This window comes from Odontomachus brunneus, unplaced genomic scaffold (assembly GCF_010583005.1).
Source record: "Odontomachus brunneus isolate Ranch 3 - 2012 unplaced genomic scaffold, Obru_v1 Obru_scaffold_195, whole genome shotgun sequence".
Lineage (NCBI taxonomy): Eukaryota > Metazoa > Arthropoda > Insecta > Hymenoptera > Formicidae > Odontomachus > Odontomachus brunneus.
In genome coordinates this window covers 376798-387287 of record NW_022639645.1, presented here as the reverse complement: position 1 = coordinate 387287, position 10490 = coordinate 376798, and the positions used below count along the sequence as shown (strand labels likewise).

Sequence of the window (10490 nt, the reverse complement as noted above, 5' to 3'; positions counted from 1 at the left end):
GGCCTCATGTCGCAAAAGTCGTAAAAAATTATTTGGAAACGCTCAAGTGGGATATTTTACCGCACCCGCCGTATTCGCCGGACATTGCTCCTTCTGATTACTGGTTGTTCCGACGGATGCAGCACGATTTGGCAGGTCACCGGTTTACTTCTTTCGCAGAAATCGAAAATTGGCTCCTAACTTGGATCGCCTCAAAAAACGAGACATTTTTTCGAGATGAAATTTAAAAATTGCCTGAGAGGTGGGAAAAAGTAGTAGCCAGCGATGGACAATACTTTAATTAATCTGTTCATTCATTTTGTTCTAAAATAAATGCATTTTTGACCACAAAAAAACGGACCGAACTAATTTGTATAATATATATATGTATATAATTTTCAAGAAGATATAACTTATTTACTTGGAACGAGTCGTTCACCCCTCCTAGGAACTTATGTCTGGGAAATTAACATGGGAATCGAAAGGTTAAGTTGCATCGCGCGCGTTATGTCTCGATCGAATCGCTCTCCCTCTTCGACGCTCATCGATGACGAACGAGAGTTATTAATTTCGCGCGACCACGAGACGCGATACGTATCTCCGGCGGGCGTATCTCTTGCATGAAGCACAAACGGAGCGTCGCGTCGCGCAGGATGCGGGCATTAATTGCGTAATGAGCGGGGCTCGTGGCCGTCTCTATCCTTCGACGCGTCGTCGGCGCGTGCACTTTTCACCGGGCTTATCGCCAGTGACGAAACAACGTCGGGCGCCTCGAAGAGAGCGCGTTGGCGCCCGGCGTCCGCATTCGTCAGACATAAATCGTCTTTGTATCGCGTGGAATTCGATCGCCGATCGCGTCTTCATCGTCCCCGACGAGCACGCATGTAGAGTGACGCAAGAAGCGGATGCGGATATACGATTTTACGCATGATATATCGCAAGCATTGCGATTTTTTTTTCTTTAACCGGAGCTTTGTCGCAAAAGCGCGCCTACAATTCAAAATCGCGCCTGCAATTCAAAATCATTTCCTCATCAAGTCGTCATTTCAATTAAGTATCTGTGCAAACATCGCGCGACAATTTGTGATATTATACTATCTGATGCAAACTTATGCATTTAAAGGCATAATAGAATTGTATCATTATAATAGCCTTAAAATGTTAAGTTGCATTATTTCTTTTATGTATGATTTTTATATATATTTTTTATATATTTTTTCAAAAGAGATTAAGATAGCTGCAATTAATATTGGTTGTCATTAATATTTTAATAAAAAAGAGGTCATGAAAAAGGTAGTCTTATTGTTTTAGGAAGAAAAATGTTGTCCATAAATAATTATAATTAATGAAACGTGCAAAATAATATATCCTTATACATTATATGTCTTTTAGCGTTTTTGATTTAGTAATCCAGCTTCAACTTGAATTGCTAAATCAAAAACATTATTAATGAGTCACTTTTAAAAACGTTTGAAAAAGAATAACTCGCAAATAAACATGTTTGTAAAATGTCTTTTACTTTGCCCCGCGTAGAAAGCATAATGAGGGGTTAAGTGATGTTTTTAAAAAAATATTTTTAACTTCATCATGCTTTCATTTTTAATTATTCTCTCATAGTAAAACTTGTGTTTTCTTACATTTCAAAGAATATTTTGAAGCAGTACGAAGAGAAAGAGTTGATTTATTTATTTTTAATATACATTTTATATCATTATACATTTTATATTTTAACATTTATATTTAAACGTTACGGTTCCCATCATGTCCGAGGCTCCCTTATGATGAAAAATTGCGCGCGATTCAAGATCGCACTTGCGATACAAAATTGCGCACGATTTGAAATCATATTTACAAAATTGTGATGCGATATATCGCATTCAATGCGATTCTTCAAAAAGATCGCATCACGATACACAATTTCATAAGTCGCACATCCATAGAAGACTCCGTGGCGATGATTAATCTTCATCCGACGTGTCAAAGAGATGAGAGAGAGAGAAAGAGAGAAGAGATGAAGAAAGAGCGAATCGACGAAGCACAATGAGCTCTCTCTCGGATGGCGCGTGCGAGCGAAGAGACGGGGATAAAGTGCCGTGATACCGCGAGGGGAAGGTTAAAGGTCAGACGTCCAATTCGCCTATCAGGTCACACAGTCGCCCGGGGACACACGTGAACTCGTGACCGCTCGTTCACTCGCCGCGCGCGTGTACCACCTGCCACACGATATGTCGATATTTTTCCTAACATCGCGCGCGCGTTACAAGATCCGCCTCATTCATCGGCGAAGCGCGATACGATCGGAATTCGCGTAAATGCCGTCGACAAATGTGTGTTGCGGCGTTCTAGACAAAAAAAATCCCCCTCTCGTCTGACTGGCCCTGTCGCGTACGCGCGTCAAAATTAAATCAATATCAGTGGCGCGTTATCGGATATTTCCGCAAACGCGCGGCAAACCGAACAGGAAAGGTCATCACCGGGTTATATTCCGCGTTTTCCGAGATATTCGCTCGACTCGGGCAATATTTTTGTGAGTTTTTCATTATCTGCCGGGCGCGGAGCTCGATCGAGAACGATAAAGCTGAGAATTGCAGATCGCAGTGCTGAATTCCGCCGCTGGAGAACCGCCGCAATTACACCGGGCAAACATTGATTATCGGTGGGGAAAAAAAGGATGAAGATAAAAAAGGGTTTGAAACGGCTCGTGAAACGCGAGCGGGATCCGCGTATCGGTTATCCGCGGATCGCGTATCCGGCATCAGTTACTTTTATAATTACATTACGAAATAACGTGCGCACGCACAGAAATGAACGTAGAATTCGCGCGGCGAAATTTCAAAGTTCAATACGGCGAAAAATAACGCGCGCCCGCGCGGTTATTATGAAAGTGACGTAACCTTTGGTAATAAACTCCGCTCATGAAATGAGTACATGCCGCGTTGTTTAATACCGTGCTCAGCTTAGTTTACACGCGAGTAATCCGTAATTGGAAGCCGAATCAGATTGATATTGAGCGCGGGGCTAAGCCCTTAAGTCCGATACATCGTAATACCCGGCGCTATTCTCCCGCAAATTGGAAAGTGTATCTAGCGCGGCGCCAATATTTCTCTCTGCACGTGCTTTTCGCGGCTGAACTCCTGAATATATTACAGGACTAACAAGAATATAACGTTGCGTGACAATCATCGAGTTGATTTTAGGAATATTTGTTTGAGATTTTAAAAATCGGAAAGTACACTTGGAGTGAAGCACCACATTTTAATCCCTTGCCAAGAGATTGATAGATAGATAGGTAGATAAATAAACGGGAATAGAGATTGAGACACAGAGAGAGAAAGAGATAGACAGAAAGAAAGACAGAGAGAGTTTTTCACAAATATTACTCTTATGCTAACGCAATTGTTCTACAAAATATACTTAAAACAAAATAGGGAAGTCAGTCGGAAGAGATATGTGCAGATTGTCTGACGATAAGTGTCTCGTAGCTCGTGCACATGTAAATTAGATCTAAACAAATACAAAATCCCTCTGCCATTTTGTAAACAATCACGCGGAAAACTCTGAGTTACTAATTCAAGAAAATTAATCGTGCACCATACGATAGATGAGCTGTAATGGTGACGCCTTCCATCGTGTACTTATAGGTTAGGCCAAACTGAATAAGAAAGTCTCCCACCATTTTGCAAATAAGCACATAGATTCTTAAGATATTGATTAAAGAAAATTGGCAAATGGCGCCAATACGATAAGGCATCAATATTATTTAATCAATAATTAAAATTTCTATGTGGTCGTTCGCGAAATGATAGAAAAATTTTGTGTTCAGCTAATAACTTGACCTAATAAATTCTTCTCCACTTTACTATGCTTCTAGTAGTTTAAAAATAGACTGTAAGTAAAATCTATCTTGCTAAAGAATACAGTAAATTTCACTGGAAACAGAGCAAATTTCGCTAGACGTACAACAAATGTTTTAATGGCACATTTTAGTTTCTACATTATAAGTAGCACATAAAAAATAAAAGGACAGCGAATTACTGCAGAATACCGATTTATTCCTCGGTTACAAAATTTTTCATGAAATTATCAATTTTTACTATAAATTTCTCTCCGTGCAACAACTATTCTTATTACTGACTCAATTTGCAAACAGTGTCATTGCACGCAAATCGCATGGAAGTTTGTAATTCCATCGCCAAAAATCCAGAAAGTTGGATTTGACATAAACTATAACGAACTACAGGTTTACAAAGTCAGTGAGATATAAGACGTAGTAATAAGGTGGGAGTATTTCCACCTCACAAAAATGTTAGTGAAATTTACTGCTCTCTTTACTGATTTAATCAGGAAGATTGATTCTCTTTGAGAGAATCCCTTGTATATTTGAGAAACATAATTTCCCTACAAATCTCTCGGTTTGCATGCTAATGGTTTTCAAATTATTCCTTTTTTTATTATCGTCCCATGAACTTATCGTCCTCATTATACGGTTTAATCGACCATCAGCAAGCGATACCACGCTATTCGTCGGTAAGGCAGGCAATCCGCGGCGCCGCTACAGATGGCAGCTCGCATCAAGAACTTAATTTTCCGTCTGCGCGGTGTAATTAGTGCGGAGCCTGCCTGAATTCTCAACAATTTCGTACGCACGAATAAAGTCCACCTGAGATATCTGTATATCCCGTGCGACTCCGTAATTAATGCCGCGGCTACGAATGTAATTAAGTTAGATACGCGAGGGCAGGTCGTGTTTCGCATTTTTCAAAAGAGCATGATAAAAATGCTGTCATGATCTGAGGTATTTCTCTATTACGCATTGCCACTGCATTCCTCGTTCCTCCTTTATGAAGAGAAAGAGGAAAATAAAAAATAGCGTGCTAATTATTTGTTATTCGTAATCTCTAATTAAACGTCAAATGCAGCGCCGTTTCTTTGTAAGAAACTCTGCGAAATAAAAGATGTTCCTTTGAGCAAAAGATAAACACGCTGTAACCAAGCCGTTGAACAAATGCAGCACGAAAAATTATACCATTTGGTCTGAATTTGGATCGATAACATAATATTATATAATTGCAACACATATCTTGAGAGCCTTATAAAATTGGTAGAGTAGAATAAGATGTCTCGAGATTATATAAAATAAATTATTCGCCACAAAAAGACAGAGAATTGCAATTTCCTACTAAAGTTAATTAACAGAAAACAACACGCAACACAATTTCGATAATCCACTTTCGTCGCGCGTATACACTCTTTTATAAAGAGAAAAAGAAAAATTAAAAATAACGCGCTAATTATTTATCATTCGCAATTTCTAATAATTAAGTCTCGCAAACACAGTCCCGTCCCTTTGATAAAACTCTGCAAAACGAGAGACGTTTCTAAAACCAATTCGTTGAACAAGTGTAGCGCGAAGCAGAAAAAAATTGCTATCTAATCTGAATTTCGATCGACAATATTATATTATTGCAAAACACATATTTAATATAGAGTGCACTAAGAGAAGAAATATATTTTTTTTTTCCTCAATAAAGAAATACTAATAATATTTTGTATATACCAAGATAAAATATTCTCATATTTAAAAAAATATATACATTTTCTTAAAACCTTAGCTTTTTTTAAAACAATTGTCTATTCTATTTAGAATAAAAATTTCTAATAGAAAGAAAAGAATTTAGATTTAAATAAATGTGTGTTGTTAGTGCCCACCGAATAAATATTTTCTACTTTTTAGGTATTTTTTTCTCTTACACTGCAAAACATCTCTCTTTCTCTGCCAACAAAGTTATATAAAACAAATTTTTCGCGCTCAGAGGGAGAATCTCAATTCCTTTCTGAAGTCAATCAATACAAAACGAGGCCCAACGTAATTCCCATCATCACCCAATCGCGCGTGCGTACGCGCGTTACCTCAACTTTGTTTCACTTGACGTACGCGAGCGAAAAAATCGCGAAAAAAATCATAGTGATATCTTGCGCGCGCGGGAATTCGACGGACGCAGACGGACATTTTTGCACGTCGCGAACGACGGGGCATTTTTCACTCTTCTCCTTTCTGTTCCATTTTTCCAACTTTTTTATCGGCAGGTTCGCGATCATTAGTCCGGCGTGTTTGGAAGTTTGCCCCAATTTAGGCACGTGGAATCGACCGCTTGAGGACGAAATGAAGCGAGCTATAACTGCGGGAGCATGACGGCGGGGGACCCCAAAACTCATGCCTGAGCATAATGCGAGAGAAACTATTGATTAACTGTCTGGCACGTTGCGTCTCACAGGCGTTCCGGTGCGCATTGTCTTTTCGCCGCGCGATATCGCCGCTCACCGCACTCGACTCGCAAGCAGCACACTCGCGGGAATGTCTCGCGAAACGACGTTCGCCGCGACTCCGTGTCTAATTCCGCAGGACAAACCCCGGGCGGAAAAATATTACACTTGCTCGCCCGGTTCTGACTTTGATTGAAGTCGTTGCGCGGTAGAAAACACGCTGGGTCCGGTTTTGCTTTTTTTTTTTTTAGTAAGACTGGACAAATAAAGCGTGACTAAACCTCTCCCTCTTTCTCACTTCTCAAGAATATTAAGCGTATGCTTTCGAGGAAAATATATTCAGATGTTTGTCCTTCTCTAACTGTGGTATCAAAATTACGCCACAGTTTGACGGCCAACTTTAGCGTTCTGGAATTTATTCTGCATGTGAAGAAATGCTCGGGGTTTTTCCAGTGCAAAATATCAAATCTTAGATCTACATTGATAGTCGTTACTTGAAACTAATCCTATGTGAGATGCCCAGATTTGAATTTGGAGTTAAATTTGGGCTCTCATTTGAATCATGCTGCATTGCATCTGCAATTGCAATTCAGTTGAAAAATTTATATCTAACTTTAAATTCAAATATGAGTATCTTTCACCTGAGGAAAGTTTTAAGCAACGACTAATTAATACGTGTCTTAGATTAAAATTTAAAGTTCGATGTAAGTTTTTCAGTGGAATCACGATTACAGATATAATATTATACATATAGTGAATGATTCAACTGAAAAAATCAGATCTAATTTTGAAGTTCGTATTAATAGCTGACATCTGAAACTTGTCTCATGTGTGTAAAATACTGGGAATCCAAGATTTTATTTTAAATTTAAGTATCTCACATGTGAAACGAGTTTAAATGAGGACTATTAATACGTAGGATAAAAGCTATTAATACTCAGCCTCACCTAATTTCGAGATATGCACAATTTTTTCGTATGAGTTGCAAACAGATCGCTAAAAAGATTCAAACGCGCTACCAGTCGATATTATTTTCTTTTTCAACTAACTGATATGAAAACCAGTTGAATGAACTGCCTCTCTCTCCTAATTTCTTACGCATGCCTCGACCTTAAAAGCTGTTTCAGCGAGAATAACGACACTGCGGCAATTTGCGGCAATCGACATAATTTACTGCAACCTGGTTAGCATAATAACGGAATGCACAGTTACATATGAACCTTAATACACCGACGTGTGTGCGCACGCGACTCGCCGAAATTACTTTTCACAAATATTTCTACCCGCCGTGTCCTACATAGATCCGCAGGAGCATTCTGTGCAGAAGTCGCGCGTACGAATTTTCAATGTGGCGCGTGAAAACTCGATGTCTCGCGGGTGAGTTTCAATTTTTCCTACGAAAGCGCACGAGATTGCTCACTCGCTGCTGTTTTACTCGGGCGAGGGGGTGGGAAAGGGGGGGGGGAGGCAAGGTAAAGATCTACTTACGACAATCATCTCGGAGGGCTCGAGGACGAAACATTCGTTGGGTCTCCTGGCACTGCCACCCGTCCGCTTCCCGAAGCTGCAACAGCAGAAACAACAAAAGACCATTAAAAATTCCGTCGCATCGCACAAACAGAAAATATTTGTCGACTATATGATATATATATATATATATATATATATTTTTTTTTTTCTCTTTTCTACTCGGATTTCCACGTTCTATATGAGGGGATTTTGCCGCCATCAGGCAGCGGAGTAACGTTCACTCGGGAGTCAACAATCTTTTCTGGCTTCTTCGCGGTATCGTCTATCGCATTGAGGCTCCCGCCCCTCCTCCTCTCCCCTCCGATCCTCAAACTGTGATTCATCGTATGAACCCCTCAATTTCGCATCGTCTCGAATCGAATACAAGTGTGTTCGCACGTTCGTGCAAACACACCGTAACGCCGCGAAAAGCTACGCCCCCGGCACTAACGTTCACGACCAATATTGGGTGTTGCGCCATCGACAGATGTTCCCCGTCGTCGAGAGAGAGAGAGAGAGAGAGAGAGAGAGAGAGAGAGAGAGAGAGGGAGAGCACTCCTCAAATTAGCCATAAAAGCGCAACGGCTACGGATTTTCGGTGATATCTCCGGCGCGGTTTCACGCAGGCGGGGATGAGCTTCGCCGAAATACGATTGCCCAAATCGAAATCGCCATTCTCTGCTAGAGACAAACGATGCATCGAGCGTGATATCGAGCCTCCCTGTGCTATTATAGTGGCGCGCCTCGTCGAAAGTGATCAAAAAGTGGAGTAATTAATTGGATTAGGTTTTAATCATTATTTACAATTACACCGTTTAAGAGGAAAAATATCTAAAAAATACAGAATGTTTATTCGGTGGATACCCGAGTCACAATTCTGATCCTATTTTCAGCCTTCCACTCAATACCTATTTTGATATTTTGAAGTCTATAATACAATCTATTTTGATGTTAAAGAAAGTAAAAATTTCGCAAATTTTGAAAATCATCAGAATCAAAGTAAGAGTAAATTGTATCATTAAAATTAATATAATATTTTTACTTTGCTAACTTAGCTTCTACTGCGTTGTAGACTTCAAAGTTTAATATAAGGCCAAAATTTTGACTCACACTGAGTAAATATTTTTTATTTCTTAGATTTTTTACTCTCAGTATACTGAATGAAAATGTGTAATTTCTCCGACTTGAATAAAATATAGAATCGATTTTTTATTTGTTTAAGAATTAAATTCGTTCAAACTTTAAATTTAAACACATTATTATTTTATATATAAAATAACTAACAAGACTCTCCAGTTTTGTACAATCAATTACAAGATACAAGTTTATAAACCAATAAAAGCCAATGCAGATAATCTGTCACGCTAATATAATTAAAATTTAAATTGCATTTTCAATTAGAACTTTGTGTACAAGTTCAAGTTTTGACAACATTCAAATCAAAAGTTAATTTATATTAGCGTAACAGATTACCTGCATTGGTTCTCACTGGCTTATAAATTCAATATAAATCTGATCATCGTTTCAAATTAGTAGTGTGAATAAAATGATGTATTTTCTTTGATATCAGTACAATAGAATTTAAATTTTCTGTTCATTCAAACTTTAATTTCGTATTCTTCATTGAAATGCTAAACTTACTAGGATTCAGGATGTATTTTAGCATCTCGAGCCAAATATTTTATTTTTCAGTGAAATTTTTTAATATTTGATACATGGAAGTTTCTCTGACATCAAAACGTTAAAATTGGAAATGGCATTGAATACAATAGAATTTAGATTTTTTGTTCATTCAAACGTTAAATTTGCTAAGAAAAGCGATTACTCAATTTGCTTTCCTCCTTTTAAGCGTCAGTTTATGATTATCTTCAACAAAGGATATTTTCGCGATAACAGTCTCAAAATAAACTTACCAGGAATTTAAGAAAAACTCGTTATCATGCATAAGAGAATTTATTTAAGAGATTTTATTCTCTTTACAAGAATATCATAAAACTTAATGAAGGAAAAAGTTGGTTTGACTTTGTGTAGTAAACAAACCAAATTTTTACTTTAATTTCGTACTCTTCATTGAAATGCTAAACTTACTAGGATTCAGGATGTATTTTAGCATCTCGAGCATCTCAAATATTTTACTTTTCAGTGAAATTTTTTAATATTTGATATATGGAAGTTTCTCTGACATCAAAATGTTAAAATTAGAAATGGCATTGAATATGGCGAGTATAAGTTTTCAAAATTAGCAATCGTGTTTAGCATATTTTTAATATTACCTGCAAATGACAACATCTTCTCAACATGAATAGAGCATATTTCCGTTCCTGACAAAAAGCTTTCACATAACAAAAATATTATCAATATTTCAATAGTTTACTGCAAAAAATAGGGCTTAGAAAAAACTGAAAGAAATGTGCAAAATATTATTAGTTGTCCTAAATAAACTGTTAATGTATCGATTCCTGATAATTAGCTCCAGGATAGTTTTTGTCTGAAAGAAGTGCCTTTGCTTATATTTGCTTGTAACAATTTAATAATTAAATATTCAAATTATTTTTTATTTATTTTCAGTTCCTTACGTTTATGAGAGTATATAGTAATAATATAATCGACTATGCTGCCAATGTAGGTTAATTAAAGTCACCAAAAAATGACGGAAAGATAAGTGGGACTCTGGCTGAAAGGGTTAAATAAGTTTGAAGTCTACGATAAAAACTTACGATAGATTCGCGGATGTACAA

The 10490-nt window shown here is 37.8% G+C and overlaps 2 protein-coding genes across 18 annotated transcripts in view; one reads left to right on the top strand and one right to left on the bottom strand.

The window, feature by feature from the left end:
- Positions 1 to 10490, bottom strand: part of LOC116851868 (rap guanine nucleotide exchange factor 2-like) — a 214429-nt gene that overhangs the window by 64321 nt on the left and 139618 nt on the right. For all 15 annotated transcript variants that reach the window (XM_032831704.1, XM_032831714.1, XM_032831703.1 and 12 more), the window contains one exon: positions 7732 to 7807. In XM_032831704.1, coding sequence (XP_032687595.1) covers positions 7732 to 7807 — 76 coding nt within the window. The remainder of the gene's footprint in view (positions 1 to 7731; positions 7808 to 10490) is intronic.
- LOC116851870 overlaps positions 1 to 10490 on the top strand; it is a 195198-nt gene that overhangs the window by 102050 nt on the left and 82658 nt on the right. The gene's annotated exons all lie outside the window — the stretch shown is intronic.